Source organism: Heterocephalus glaber, unplaced genomic scaffold, assembly GCF_053883595.1.
Source record: "Heterocephalus glaber isolate CG9 unplaced genomic scaffold, H.glaber_assembly_v1.0 deba00001454, whole genome shotgun sequence".
Classification (NCBI taxonomy): domain Eukaryota; kingdom Metazoa; phylum Chordata; class Mammalia; order Rodentia; family Bathyergidae; genus Heterocephalus; species Heterocephalus glaber.
In genome coordinates, this window is record NW_028258303.1 from 115,463 (window position 1) to 131,755 (window position 16,293).

The window sequence follows — 16,293 nt, forward strand, 5'->3', positions numbered from 1 at the left end:
TTAACATTTTCTTGACGGTGAACCCCGAGGGGCTGCAGCTTACACAACTTGAGTCCCCAAGCCTACACCCACGTTTGCCTGTGATAGGAACACAAAACTGATGCAGACCTCTCACTGTTTCTCACATGCTTCCAGTGAAATTCCTGTTTCTTTGCCTTGCACCTCTCTCAAGTCTTATCTACGATGGTCGGACTAAAATTACACAGGGAGAGCCTCTGCAAAGAAACACGCCAGTCAGGCACAGGAAACAGAAGGCACGACCTTCTAGCCGCCGGAAAACCCACTCGCCTCCGAGACCAGACTGGGCCTGACGTAACTACCGGTTAGAGCCCCGCCCCTCTCGCGGCCCTGCCTCCTAGGGGCCTTGGCCGGGCCAGTCGCTCCCGCCTGGCTTTCGTCTCTTCCGCTCGGCTGGCGCTGACCGGAGCTGAGGACATGGCTAAGCAGGTATCTCCAGCCGAGGAGGCCCTTCTCCGAGGAAGGGAGGGTAGCACCCGGCTGCTGTCCAGAGGCGCGCGGACTCGGCCTGGGAGGCGATCCTGCTATCGACTCTTCAACGGAGCCTCTCGCGAGCTCAGCCAGAAAAAGAAAGAGAAGCTTCGTTTGGACTTCCCTGTTGCGCAGGGACTTTGCTTTCTCTTCTCCTGGCTGGGGGAGGGGGTGGGACGGTGTCTGGGCCCGGCGTGTCCTTTGCCCTCCTCTTGGCCTTGGGCAGCCCACTGGGCCGTGCTTGCAGGTAGTGGAGCTGCACCCTGCTGCTCACTCCTGGTCTGATTGCGTTTCCTAATTGCGGTTCCTTACAGCCTAAGCCTACTTATTGGGTAGGCCTCCAAGGAATGTGTTTTAGGGAGACTCAGGCCCCTTTCTTTAATAGTTTAATAGTTTTGAGTTGTTAGGTATAGTATAAACAGATTTATATCCTTCACTCCTTACATAACACCTCTGCGAGTTATCCCCATTTTACAGACTAAAAACTCAGGCTTAAGAAGTTGATTGGTTGGTTGTGCTTAGTGGTCCTGTGGTACGACAGACGGGTCAGGATTCCAGCCCAAGTTGTCACAGTGTGACAAAATCTGGAAAGCCTGTTAACAAAGGCAGAAATATACTAGAAGTAACTAGAAGGTATACCATCTTAAATGTTGAAGTTTAGAAGAAATGGTAAACTATGATCTCTAATAAATACTTATATGCAGTTTTTTTTCCTTATTAAGTATCTCTAGAGAAGTTCAGAATGTATAACTCATGATAGTTCAAATGCTGAAGTAGGGAGTTTCTTCTGGAGTGTGGCTTTTGTTTTAGAATAAAAAGAGAGGGGCATTAAATTTAGATTCTGGATGAATTATTCGTGTTGTTTTGAATCTCTAGGTTACAAATTAAATTGTAGGTTCTAAATTTGATCCTTTGGCATTTTGCTTGTAGATCTGTTGTACATTGAGAGGAAAAGAGATTCTAATACAAATTAGAATCTGGATTTGTCTATAAATTTTTTATATTGTCAGATTTAATATGTACATTTTAATTTTAAAAGTGGTAATTTCCAGCATTTTTGCCCAGTCAGCCCACTCCTTATTAAATCTACACTGTGATCAAAATATGCAGTGAATGTTTAAATTTTAAAGTTATTACAGTAGAAGACACGTTGCCATTAATCCTCGTCAGAATACTCCTCACTTCAAATACCCTTATCCCATGGGTTTTGCCACTTTCTGAAGCAATTCTGAAGTTCTCTTTTGTGAATCTCTACAAGATGTGATTAAAAGTACCATGAATGCAGTTGCCTAGTGTCATCTGTTGAAAGACAGGCTGGTAAAAACAGCCTCATTTGTCCTCATCCACCTTTTTCCCAGGATATAGAACTGTGCAACTTCTAGCTCTTCTCCAAAGTCAGAATGACCTTTGAAGGTCACTGTTTTGAAAGATTTAGGACGTGCAGGCAGCTATGACAGCGCCACTAAAGACACTCAGAAAGTAGCAAGAATGATGGGATATGTGTGTTTAAAGTGAGGGATGGTATTGTGAGGGGGATTAGTAGCAATGTGTTTTTTACTGTAATTATTTTTCTTGTTCTCAGCTAGTTTATTTCATACACACAGAGGGTTTTAATGTCCAGCCATAGCAGTGTTCAATATTTTTTAATTTAAATATTCACCCACTGTATTTTTCAATAACACCTCATATATATAGTTCACTGCTCCTTTTCCTCCAATCTTCATTCTGCTGCCACTGATAACTTGATAACTACTAGCTTGTTTTTGCAAAGCTGCACTGTACCAAGAACAGGGAGTCTTAAGTTTATCCTCATTAATTCTTCCTAATCACCCTGTCTGTATTTTATCACCATTTGTAACTGCCTCATCCTTGTCTTTCAGTACCCAGGTTAAAAGTGATGCTTTTCGAAAAGTACCAGTCAACTATGTCTTCCTTCATTTTTTTGCTTTCTATAGTACTTTGTACTTGTTTAAGTTAACATTTTTTGTAATTATTGATTTTCGAGTCTGTCTCTTATAGACCCAGTGGTTTTCAACGTTTATTCTGTCAATACATTTCATAAGCATTATGTGAACTGATCAAGATCTTCCTCTGATGCTTGATTCTCTGGTAGTGAAGGGATATACTGACTATATCTCTAAGGCAGCTCTATGCCATAGATACAAGTCACACATGTAATTTTAAATTTTCTGATAGTCACATTAAAAAGTAAGGGAGGGCCAGGGATTTAACTCAATGGTTCTGCTGCCTGCCTTGCAAGCACAAGTTCCCGAGTTTGATCCCTGGTACCAAAAAAAAAAAAAAAAGTAAGGGACATGTGAAGTTAATTTTAGTAGTACATTTAGATGATTCAGTAAATTAAAAATGCTATTTCAACATGTAATCAGTATTTTAAAAATATTTTTACCCCTTTTTTACTGTGTCTTCTAAATCTAGGTATAGTTTACATTTATAGCATATCTCAGTTCAGACTGGCCATTTTTTTGTTACAGTAGCCACACTTGGCAAATGGCTACTGTAAAAGATAGCAGAGCTATAACAGGTAGATACAGTTTTTTTAAGTTTCCCTATTTTGATATTAATATCTTCCTTCCCACCACCAGTTTTGGACTAAACTAGTACTATTTAAATCATCCTGAGAAAAGACTTTAATAGGGTATGTATTAATCATGGTTCCTTGGACCTCAGGCCAGCCCTACTGAATCGAATTCTCTTGGAATATATATTTATTTGTACCAGGGATTGAACTCAGGATCTTGCACTTGCAAGGCAGGCGGTAGCACCACTGAGCTAAATCCCTGGCCCAGGCATATGCATTTTTAATCTGCTCTTCTTTCTGCATTGTAGAGGGTCATTAAGTGTTTGATGAGTAAAACTTTTCAGCCAAAAGAGGCTTTTATGCTGACCTCGTAGTCAACTACGACCTTTAAAAATATGTTATTTATATAATTCTCCATATCAATTAGAGATATTTCTCTGTGAATCTGTGATAAACTTTCTAAAATTAGAATTCACTAGTAACAAAGTTTATCATTGAGCAATTATTAATTTAGGAGGGTAAACAGCTTACTCTCTTTTTCCCCCATTTTAGGTTATCAGATGCAAGGCTGCAGTTGCTTGGGAGGCTGGAAAGCCTCTTTCCATAGAGGAGATCGAGGTAGCACCTCCAAAGGCTCATGAAGTTCGAATTAAGGTAATGGTACATCTAAGGCACTGGGTGCCAAAAAAAAAAGAACAATTAGGTCTCTAGATTGATAAGTAGATCTGAGGTTTGCAGAGGATAAACCTTAAAGGACAACATCAAAGAGAAAGCTTTGAAACTCATTGAGCCTTAGACTCAAAACTTCCACCTCTAACCCCCTTACCTTTGCAGCAATATTCTCCATAGTTTTAGCTTTGGTGTAAGGTTAAGCAGCCATTTCTGTGGATTACTGAAATATAACTTCTGTAATTTGGGTTTGAGGATCCTCTTTTTGTTGATCCTATACATTTAAATATATGGTGTCTCATTAGAAACAAAGTTGTGCTGATAGGAACTTTAAATAAGATTTGAAAAGAACAATAAACAAATGAATTTGTTAATATTGCTTTCTTAGAGAGCTTTAAAATGTACTGTCCCCAGTGCTCAAGGCCAAGATAGAACAGATTTCACAATTCCATTGCTTCTGAGCTTCCATTGTGCCCAGAGAGAGATGCAAAGTATAAGGTGGTCAGCTAGATAGATCTTTAAAACCTTGATATTACAATTCCTTCCATTTTTAGCATTTTAAATTATTTTGATATAAAATTAATGCTTTAAAGTAGTGACGATTAAATAATGTTTTTTCCTAACATTGTACGAGTCAGCTCTTTTTACTATCACTGTAAGTATATCCCCCCCCATTCTACCTCCAAACATATACCACACATCCTGGTTCATGTTCTCAAAGATCTCACATATCAGGTGAAGAAACCTAGGATCAAATGATTTTTAAGGTCCTTTCTCCCTCCCGCCACCGGGTATCAAATTCAAGACCTTGAGCTTGCAAGGCAGGTGTGGCACCACAGAGCTAAATCCCTGACCTTAAGGTCCTTTTTGACCCAGGTCCAGGATTCTGAAATCTTTCAATATTTTGTATGTTTTCCTTCAAGTTCAGAAATTAAACTGAGGTACTTTTGCCATGAAGATGATTTTTATCCTGGTTATAATGAGGCAAGCTATATGGGGCACACTCAGATGAACTTTCATCCCTGGGAATCTACTGATATATGGCAGAGAATGTTACCTTGTATGTGGCTGTACAGGCCAGAAGCAGGATGTATGGACACTCCCAAGATTTTGCCTTTCTGTGCTTTTTGTGGTTTGAAAAGATACTTAAAATCAGAGAGATAGGAATAGAGGGCAAAAATAAAAAAATAAAAAATAAATTTAAAAAAAAGGAATAGAGCAGTTTCTTGAGTAGGTGTGGTGGCAAAGAAGGTTAAGTTAAGAAGGTTAAGGTTAAGTCCACTTAATGCTCTTGAGTTTTGGCCCGGATTCAAGCAGACTGGCATATTTCAGAAATAATATCCTTTTTAGGCATCACATTTCCCAGCAGTCATGAAGAAGCCTCCAGTGACGTGGGCTGTGTTTGACACACAGGTAGTCTGCCTTTTTTCACCTGAACACACAGTGCCCGTAACATCATGTTGTTTACCTTCTCTTGCCAACATTCACCAAAAAGGAAAATAGATGGGCCCCATTTCACTGTATATAAATGCATCAAAGCACCACCGAAACATGCTACCATTCTAATTGTTAGGATGCCATGGATTATAAATACTTGCTGATTTTAGAAAAGTTAAAATATGAAAGAAATATGTTAGAATCAACAGAATATGGTATTAATGTAAAATGCCTTTCATTTGACTTGTGCCCCTGAATTGTACATGTACACATACTTCAGTGCTTTTTCTTTAATATCCTGATAGATCATTGCCACTGCGGTTTGCCATACTGATGCATATACCCTGAGTGGAGCTGATCCTGAGGGGTGTTTTCCAGTGATCTTGGGACATGAGGGTGCTGGAATTGTGGAAAGTGTTGGCAAGGGAGTTACTAAACTTAAGGCAGGTAAGGAGAATATTTAAATCACTTATTTGATGACTTTGGCTAATTACTGTAGGAAAATTGCCTTATTAATAAATACATCACTGTTTATAAATAAGTTATCACCTAAGAAAGTTATCAAGATTGATTTCATTCCTTCTCTGGGCAGCACAAATATTTGGATACTGTTTTCCTGATTTTGTAGGGAACTCTTCATCTGAAACTGTATTAAGTATATTTCCAAAGCCAATTTGGCCAAATTAAGAATTTTTAGAGCTAATGGCAATCAAGCAGTATTTTGAAGTACGTGACTTCCTTGTCTTCCAGATACTGTTTTAAGAGTGTTTGTTTGTTTTTTTGTTGTCCAGTACCAGGGATTGAACTCAGGACCTTGCAGTTGCCAGACAGGCACCATGCCACTGAGCTGCATCCTGGCCCTAAGAGTTTTATTTATGTAAAGCTTTTGCAACATACTTTTTGCATGGCCGACAGTGTCTGAATGATGTTGTGTAGATAAAGTTTTAAACCTTGAAGTTACTAATTCTGCAGGGCTACATCAGCTGACAGGACTGAGAATTTCCAAGGGCTGCTGTGTTCTTTTAGAAACACGCCACCTGTTCAAGATGATGTCTTTGCATTTGTTTTCCAGGTGATACTGTCATCCCACTATATATCCCACAATGTGGGGAATGCAAATTTTGTTTAAATCCAAAAACGAACCTTTGCCAGAAGATAAGGTTAGTAGCTTTATATTATGTTCTTAAAACAAGACGTCATATTAACAATACTAAGAAATTGTGTGGCAGTTTATACCATGCATGTTACATAAATTATTTTATTCCATCTTCAGAGCAACCTATCACTGTAGTAGTAGCCCCATTTTATTGTGTGACTTAAGTAGTTTATTTAATTAAGTGTGATCTGTAAATGGCTTCATAAGAAATTTTAAAAGCAAACATTTTTAACAAAAAAGTATAAGAATTAACATCAAAATTATATTTCCTTTATAATACCGACATTTTGTTTCTGATATATGATCTACAAATTTTATAATATATTCTCTAATACCTGCACTGTTACATTTTAATGAGAAGTCGCGAAGTTAATTTAATTATTAACAGATTAATCATTAGTCACAATTTCTGCTATATAGTATGTAACTGTATGTAAAAAGCACAGAATTGCAAACAGTATGGAAATGTTAATAAATAGAAACTTCAACTTGAAAATAATATAGGGAGATATGAACATACAATAAATGTATGACGGGCCGGGGATTTAGCTCAGTGGTTCTGGCACCTGCCGTGCAAGCTCAAGGTCCTGCGTTCGATCCCCGGTACCAAAAAAAAAAGACTACCAATAAATGTATGAGAACATGCTTCCATTTCTCACATTGGAATAAGAAGGTGGATGGATTCAAAACACTTAAAAAGTCCCCAGGGCCCTGCTACATAAAGCTTGGGGTTTCCATGTTAATTCTCTTCCCTCTGGTAGATACTGGTAAGAGACTATTCAGTGGATGTAATTGTTAGTAAAATCTCACAAACTAGAGAAATGCTGTACTTTTAAAATATTAAGTTTACAGCCAGAGATTTAGCTCAGTGGTTCTGCTGCCTGCCTCTCAAGCGCAAGGTCCTGAGTTCGATCTCCAGTACCAAAAAAAAAAAACTAAGTTTACAAAGAGCTTTTCTAGTGAGTCGCGCATATTGGCACAAATACACCAATACATGAAAACTTTGAAAGTCTCCAAACTCTATCGTTGCCTCTTGCGTATAGGATTTCAATCTGGGCAAAAGAAGAAATGAGGGATTGGGCTGGGGATTTAGCTCAGTGGTGCTGTCGCGTGCCTAGCAAGCACAAGGTCCTGAGTTCGATCCCCAGTACCAAAAAAAAAAGGGATTATAAATCTTTCTTGCATAATTATGTGCTACAGTAGGGTCAGAGGTAGGTTAAGATTAAAAAACTTCATAAGAATATATATGATGCTCTAACTTTGCTTATATATTTATGAATAATGAGTAGCCTCATTTTTAAGGAAGAGATAAATTAAGACTCACAAATTAAGGGTTTGCCCAGTGTCACAAGCCATTAACATGTAAGACAGATTTTTCTGAAGTTGTTTTGTTTCCATAATGTTACGGTGAAATTGCAAGGAAGGACATGTTTGTGAGATTTAATTGAAATCATTTTTATGAGCCATTTTATTGTCCATGAAATCAAAGTAATAAAACATACCTCATAGGTTATGGGGAGCTTGGAAGAGATAACAAAACCCTTGACACATAAAAGGTCGTTATTTTATTGTAAGGTAATAGCACTTAAAAAACTGCTTCAAGGCATTTTAAGATCCCCTTTTGTTCCTTTTTCTCTTTTTAATTGAGTTTGGACACACATATACTGTAATATGCTACGTATGGGGTATAAATCTTAAGTGTACAGCTCAATGAATGTTTACATATCACACCTGATGATTAGAACCTTAACCTGGATCAAGATAGAGATCCTGGCTAGCACTCCTCAAAGTCCCTCATGTCCCTGCCAAGTCAATACCTACCTCCTTCAAAAGCAACTACCATCTTGATGTCTTTCTTGGTAAAACTTCCTATAAATTGAATCAGTGTGTGTACTTTTTTCATGTTTCATTCATAATGTCTGTGAGATATATTCAAATTGCTGTGTGCGTCTCTACTTTTTTGTTGCCCTGTCATATTCCAGGTACTATTTATCCGTTTTCCTGTTGGACATTTAGGTTGCTCCCAGCTTGGGGCTGTTATGAGTGCTACTAGAGACATTCTTATACATATCTTGTAGTGGATATGCACACTACTTCCTCCTGGGTGTTTAGAATTGCCAAATTATGGGATACATATCAATAGCTTATAGTGCCTGTGTTTACATTCCCACCAGCATTGTATGGGAGGTTTCAATTTATTCTTGTTTTCTAATGCCAATGATAAAATTAGTTTGTTTTTGTAAAAAAAAAAAATTACATTTATTTGATAATGTAAATCCTATTACTCTCAGCAGAGCTAGAACCAAAAAAAAAAAAAATTCTAGTTAAGTTTTAAAGGGAAATTTAAATACAATCTAAAAAATTTTGTAACACATCAACTGTATGATGATGATGGGCTTGTTATGACTGCGTAGCCTTTCAGAGGAAGTAGTTCTTTTAGAGCATCACCTTTTGTCCAAGAAACTCCTTTAGAACAGAGTGGTGTAGTAAATTTGCATTGCTCCCTAAAGATGTAGCAGTTGTTTTGGAAGAGATTTATCTCTAGTTCTTTATCTCTGGTCATATTTTTGTTTTCCTCTCAAGAGAAACATTTACTCTTGAATCTAGAAGCAATCTATTTTCTCATTTGTGTGTGTGTGTGTTTGTGTTTGTATGTAGGTATATATGTATATATGATATACACATATGTGGGTTTATCCAAGAGTGTATATCAAATTACAGTGCTTTTTAATTAAAAGTAACAAATAGTTACTAAATATTAACTCTGTGCCAGATACAATGACAATGTTTTACATAATAGAGTTTTAGAGCAGTCTAAAGGAAGATACTATTGTTTCTCCAAACTTTCCAGTGAGGAAACTAAGGCATAAAGGTTATCTTGCCCAGGATCATGTAGGTTTTGAACCAAGTGAACTGACTTTTAGAGCCTATACTCCCAGGCAAGATGTTAAGTTCTTTGTCCATTTTAGGATATTATAAGTAGTTTTTGTTACCACTTATTATATGCCTCTGTAAGTTTGGGGTTTTTTTTCTCTGTTGGTATAATTAACTACACAGTAAAACAGAAGAGTAAATACATGTTGAATCCTTGAGAACTGTTACACCTTTGAAGAATGCCTTCTGAGGGATCTAAATTAAATTAACCAGTTTAGCCATATGTTTTCATCAACTGATCTGGATAATTCTTGGAATTTCTACTTATGTAGATACTGGTTTGGGCATTATCTTTTCTGAAGCTACATTTGCTCACAGAGTTATATAATGCAACTTTTTAAAAATTTCATCTATATCTGTTAAATTGAGTTCAGAAATCTGACAGTAAGCTCCAGAAAGACATCAAAAGATAGGTAAGATTATAAGTCTCATAAGTTTACCTTATAAAGCATTGCAGAAATGAGCTAAATTATTAATGAATACATTAGAAATTAGACTTTTAGTACACTTTTCTGAATATTTATTAGTTATTGTTTTAAAAACTAATTTCTTCTGCAGGTTTTAAGAAACGCAATTTTACCCTGCCATTTTTCTTACTTTTCTTAGAGTCACTCAGGGGAAAGGATTAATGCCAGATGGTAGTAGCAGATTTACTTGCAAAGGAAAGACTATTTTACATTATATGGGAACCAGCACGTTTTCTGAATACACAGTTGTTGCTGATATCTCCGTTGCTAAAATAGATCCTTTGGCACCTTTGGATAAAGTCTGCCTTCTTGGTTGTGGTATTTCAACTGGTTATGGTGCTGTTGTAAACACTGCCAAGGTAAGAGTTAGCACCTGCCTCCTAATTCAACTGCAAAACTGGCCTGCTCTGTAAAAAACCTAGTGATTCCTAGACTCTGGAATGAGTGTCTTATAAACTGTTTTTACTGTTAGGTGGAACCTGGTTCTACTTGTGCTGTCTTTGGCCTGGGAGGAGTTGGATTGGCAGTTATCATGGGCTGTAAAATAGCTGGTGCATCACGGATCATTGGTATAGACATCAATAAAGATAAATTTTCAAGGGCCAGAGAATTTGGAGCCTCCGATTGTATTAATCCCCAGGACTTCTGTAAACCCATCCAAGACGTACTCATTGAGATGACAGATGGAGGAGTGGACTATTCCTTTGAGTGTATTGGTAATGTGAAGGTCATGGTGAGTATGCTTCACTTTATTCTTTTTTGTTGTTGTTTGTGGAACCTTTTTAAAAATGCATTTTCCTTAAGATTAAAAATCGTTTTGTTTTTGAAATAGAAAGGTCTTTTGATAAGAATAGTCTGAGGTAAGGGAAAAAACTATTTGAACTATGAATGGAAATGATACAAAAGAATTATTCTAATGAAAGAAGGGAAAAGTAACTATTTCAACTATACATGGAAATATACAAAACAACCCAGGGAAAGATGAAAAAGATGTATCTTTGCTTTTCAATTATGTACAAATTTATGTCTCACTAAATGAAAAAGCAGAATAAACTTCATTTTCATCATCTGTGAAATGCACATAGCAGCAACACCTACATGACACTAAGTACACATTTAGTAATAAGTATTACTACTACATCTCCTACCTGCTTTTTTCCTCTTTACAATTTTGAACTAGGAGTTCCTTTTTCTAATTTTCAACTGATACATAAAGTTTGTACATATTAATAGGTACCATGTAATAGTCAATACATGTGTACATTGCATAATATTTAAATCAAGTTAAACATATTACTCTTCAAACATTTGTCATTCTTCCTATATGGCAAAAACTTTCAAATCTTTCTAGCTTGTTGAAATGTATAGTACATTATTCTTATCCATCATCATCCTGCTGTACAACAAACAGTACTTCAGAGCTTCTTGCTTCCATACTATAACTTGGTACCCATTAATTAACCTTTCTCCATCTCTCCCCTCAACCTCCTATACCTGAATACCACCTATTCCTTATGCCTTCATCAGCTGGTGAACACTTAGGTTGTTTCTATTTCTTGGCTGTTAATAGTGTTGCAGTGGACATAAGGGTAATAATTTGTATCCTGATATTTAGTGTGTTGAGCATGTTTTCATATGCCGGTTGGCCATTTATATATCATCTTTTGAGAAATGTCTATGGCCCATTTTTATTTTATTTTTTTCCCTTAAATTCTTTTATTGGTACATTTTAGGTATACAATACATTTACGTTTATCATTGGGTACTTGTACCTGTACATGATGTATCTTGATTCTTATTTTTTCCCCATTCCCTGTCCTCCCTTCACCCCCTCCACCCTTCCCTATTTACAAAGACCTTGTATGGCCCATTTTTAAATTGTGTTGTTTTAAGCATTTTAGAGGTCCTTGTAAGTTATACATATTGACCTCTTGTCAGATTTATAGTTCACAAATGTTTTCTCCCATTTTCTACATTGTCTTTGTACTGTTGTTTTATTTGCTCTCCAGAAGCATTTCAGTTTAATAAAATCCCATTCATTTATTTTTTCTTTTATTTCCTGTGCTTTTGGGGTCTTGTCCAAAAAATTCTTGTCCATTCCATTGTGTAGAAGTACTTCCCTGTATTTTCTTTCAGTCATTTGATCATTTAATTCTAAACTATTTTGAGCTGATTTTGAACCTGTACAAGAGAGGTGTCTAGGTTTATTCTTTTGCATGTGGAGATAGGATTTACAGTGGTGTCTTGGTTCACAAACTTATTTCATTCCACAATCCTGGAAAACATGGCCACATTCATGTTCATGTGGGAAAGATGCTGTGGTTGTGTTCTTCACCTGATGCAGAGTTCACAAACAAAACAAAATTTTGCCAAAGGCTTTGGTTTGTGAATCAAATTGTTCGCAAACAAAAGCATTTGTGGGGCTGGGGATTTAGCTCAGTGGTTCCGCCGCCTGCCTTGCAAGCACAAGGACCTAAGTAAGATCCCCAGTACCAAAAAAAAAAGCGTTTGTGAAGTAAGGTAACACTGTATTTTTAAAATAAAAGCTTTAAATTTGTTCACTTTGTTCAAATATTAATTTACTCAGGTTAATAATTTTTAAACATTAAAAATCAAAACTACTCTGAGTTTTCACCTTACCCCAATATGAATGGCTGTCATCAGACAAAAGATAACAAGCACTGGCAGGGACCTGGAGAAAAGGGAATCCTTGCACGGTGTTGGTGGGAATGTAAATTGGTATGACCATTATGGAAAACAGTATGAAGATTCCTCGAAAAGTTGAAAATAGAACTATCATATCATCCAGCCAATGTATTACTGGATATAGGAGAAGTAATTTAAAAAATAGGGTGAATGTTTAATATTACAGTAAGACACATTACCATTAGTCCCCCTCAGAGTACTTAAAATACTCCCTCTCTTCAAACACACTTATCCTTTCATTCTTGGCAATGTGTATTTTACTATAATGTGGGTTTTTTTAATGTAAGCATTTGCCATATATTTTAAAACCCCTTGTATTTCCAAAGGAAATGAGATTAGTATATCCAACACTTGCACTCCCATGTTTATTGCAAAACTATAAACCTGTTAAAATATACTTGCTCAGGAAGGATGCTCCCCACCTCCATCCCAGGCTCCTAGGGCAGAGTAGCTCAGCCAGTCCCAGAACCCCGAAGGAAGCACCCCACCACCATCCCAGGCTCCTAGGGCAGAGAAGCTCAGCTGGTCCCAGCACCCAGAAGGAAACTCCCCCACTGCCATCCCAGGCTTCTAGGGCAGAGAAGGTGAGCTGGTCCCAGCACCTGGAAGGAAGCTCCCCACCTCCATCCCAGGATCCTAGGGGAGAAAAGCTCAACTGGTCCCAGCACCCAGAAGGAAGCTCCCCCGCTGCCATCCCAGGCTCCCAGGGCAGAGAAGGTGAGCTGGTCACAGCACCCAGAAGGAAGCTCCCCCACCACTATCCCAAGCTCCTAGGGCAGAGAAGCTGAGCCGGTCCCAGAACCCAGAAGGAAGCTCCCCTGCTGCCATCCCAAGGTCCTAGGGCAGAGAAGGTGAGCTGCGTGGCCACCAGAAGCACCCCCACCCCCACCCCGTGGAAATGAGAAAACACATAAACAAGCCTCAAAACCAGAGTTCCAGATCACCTACAGCAACCCCAAAGGGAAACAAGATGCAATCTAATACTCAACCACCTGGACTCTCTGAACTGGCAACAAAAGAGGATCTGGGAAAAATGAAATCAGAAATTATTACTCAGATAACAGCAAAGATTTTGCTCATGGTGCAAGACGTGATTAATAAATCTAGAGAGGACATAGATAAAAAAAATAGGATCTGAGGAACATGATGGAATCCCAACATAGGAAACAAATGGAATCCATAAAACAGATACAAACAGATTTCCAAGAGATTAAAAACTCCATTGAAAGTCTACACAGCAGAATGAACCAATGTGAGGATAGAATTTCACATATAGAAGATAAGATTGCAATTAGTGAAGAGGAAAAGAAAAATTGCTTTAAAATTGTAAGGGACCACAAGAAATCAATCCAGCAGCTGCTAGGTGATGCAAAAAGAATAACATAAGACTGATTGAAGTCAATGAAGAAAGAGGAGAGAGTACAGGTGACATAAAAAAACTGTTCACAGAAGTGATGGCAGAAAACCTCCCAAGGAGGGGAAAAGAACTTGACATACAGATAAGTGAGGCATATAGGACTCCAGCTGGCCTTAATCAAAAGAAATCTACACATAGGCATATAATAGTTAGGATTCCAGAAATCCAGCAGAACAAAATTCTACAAGCATTGAGAGAAAAGAAACAAATCACATACAAAGGAAAGCCCATCAGAATCACAGCAGACTTCTCAATGCAAACCCTCAAGGCAAGAAGAGCTTGGAGTGATGTATTTCAAGCCCTAAAAGAAAACAGTCTCCAACCCAGATTGATGTACTCTGCAAAACTCTTTCAAAACTGATAGAGAACTAAGATATGTTCATGATAAAGAGCACCTCAGGAACTTCATGAATACCAAACCGGCACTCCAGAAAATTTTAGACAATACCCTAGGAAAAGACAATGAGGATCACAACCCCAGGAAACCCAGCAGAATGAATCCATTTGGTGTGACAAATTAAATGCAAAGGGGAAGAATCCAACAAAAAGAAAAAGTCATGACAAGGCTTTTAAAACTTTTAAGTTCATCTCCCTAATGAGTGTATAATTCAATCTTATTATTGTACTGATTAGTATTTTTCTGATTCTAGAGTTGCACACCATTCCTTGTGCTGTACTGGCTATTTATCATCTTCTTATGTCTACATTTAAATTGGGTTGTCTATTAATGAGCTCTAAGAATTCTTTATATATTCTGGTCATGGATTATATGCATTGTAAATGTGGTCTGTTTAAGGACTACTTTTCATTTTAATAATTCATTTAAAGTTCTAAATTTTGTTGGAATCTCATTTATCAGTTTTTTTCTTTTATACATCATGTTTTTTGTATGCTAGGTAGTTTTTGCCTGCCCTGAATTCATAAATATTTTCCCTTATAATTTCTTCTTAAAGTTTTATACTTCTAGGCTTTCTTATTTAGATTCATAGATCCCTTCAAGTTATTTTCATGTATGGAAAAAAAGGGTTGAGGTTCATTTTTTATATACGGATACCAGGTGTTCTAGTGCCGTCTGCTGAAAACACTGTCCCTTCCTCGGCTCTTGAATTGAGTTTATAGTCTATAAAATGCTAATGTTAAATAATCTTTCAAAACTCAGTGGACCATATATGTGTGGTTCTATTTCTAGATTCTCTGTTTTATTCCAATGATCTATATGTCTTTCCTTACAACAACACTGCCTTGATTACTGTAGCTTTAGAAGAGGTCTTAAAATTAGGTACTAAACGTCTTCCAACACTGTTTTTGTTTTTGTTTTTAACTTTTCTAGATCCTTTGTACTCCTATATAACTTTTAAATTTTAATATCCAATTCTTCATTTATAGCAAGTATACACAGACTTGAATTTTTATATATACCTTGTGTTTTCTAATCCTGCTAAATTCAAGTACAAGTTCTAGGGCTCCTAGAGATTTCTTAGTATTTTCTCTGTAGATGATCATTTCATCTACATATAAAGATTTTGCTTGTGCCGTGCCAATCCTAGCCTAGTTGTGTCATTTTATTGCCAGACTATTTTGGTGGGGACTAGGTTTCAAAGTTTAATGGACAGATAAAGAGTAAGCATATCTGCCCTTGCTCCCCACCTTAAAGAGAAAGCATTGTATCTTCTCCATTCATATAAGACATTCTCACTGAAAGTATGGAGTACATGTCTTTAATCTGTTGAGAAGTTTCTGTTCTACTTCTAGTCTTCTGATAGCTTTTACCATGAACAGCTGTAGAATTTAGTCCAATACTTTTTCTCCAACTAGTGACAGGATCATATGGCTTTTTCCTTTCCTCTGTTAAAATGATGACTTTTGGGGGTGCATCTTCCAATGCTGAACCAACACTGCCATCTCTATAACAACCACTTTCTACATCCTGCCAGATCTGACTTCCAATAGTTTGTTTTGTTAAACAAATTTCTATCTATATTCATACTTTTTTCTTCTATTATCTTTGTCCAGTTTTAGGATTAGCACAATGTTGAGTTTCTAAAATGAGGGGAGAAGTGTTCCTTCTTTTTTCTGCTTTAATTGTTTGATATAATTTATCAGTTAAAATGTATATGAGCCTGTTGTTGTCATATAAGCAGGTTTTCAAGGTAGGAATATACTTTCTTTAATAGGTGCTATTCAAATTTTATATTTCCTCCAGAGTTAGTTTCATTAATTTGTCTTCCAAGTTCCTTCTTAGAAGTTGTCAAATTTATTTCAAAAAAGATTTTTGTAATATGCTTTCTGTATCCTTTTAAATTCTGTAAAAGCTGTGGTAATGTCTCCTAGATCTTAATATTGTAATTTTAAAAATGTATAACTGATATTGTGTAACAAGAAGAAAAGGTGTAAAAGAGCAGGGGAATTGGGAGGGGTAGGGGAAGGGAAAAAAGGGAAAGGAAAAAATATGAGAAGAGGAAAAAAATGGAAACAAGGT

At 37.0% G+C, this 16,293-nt stretch overlaps 1 protein-coding gene across 1 annotated transcript in view; it reads left to right on the forward strand.

Moving 5' to 3' along the window:
- The first annotated feature begins 338 nt into the window (after positions 1 to 338).
- Positions 339 to 16,293, forward strand: part of LOC101717353 (alcohol dehydrogenase class-3) — a 28,856-nt gene continuing 12,901 nt past the window's right edge. Inside the window, exons 1-6 of the mRNA XM_004875451.4 lie at positions 339 to 447; positions 3,581 to 3,682; positions 5,440 to 5,581; positions 6,207 to 6,294; positions 9,831 to 10,050; positions 10,164 to 10,424. Of these exons, the coding sequence (XP_004875508.1) occupies positions 436 to 447; positions 3,581 to 3,682; positions 5,440 to 5,581; positions 6,207 to 6,294; positions 9,831 to 10,050; positions 10,164 to 10,424 (825 nt within the window). The 5' untranslated portion in view covers positions 339 to 435. The remainder of the gene's footprint in view (positions 448 to 3,580; positions 3,683 to 5,439; positions 5,582 to 6,206; positions 6,295 to 9,830; positions 10,051 to 10,163; positions 10,425 to 16,293) is intronic.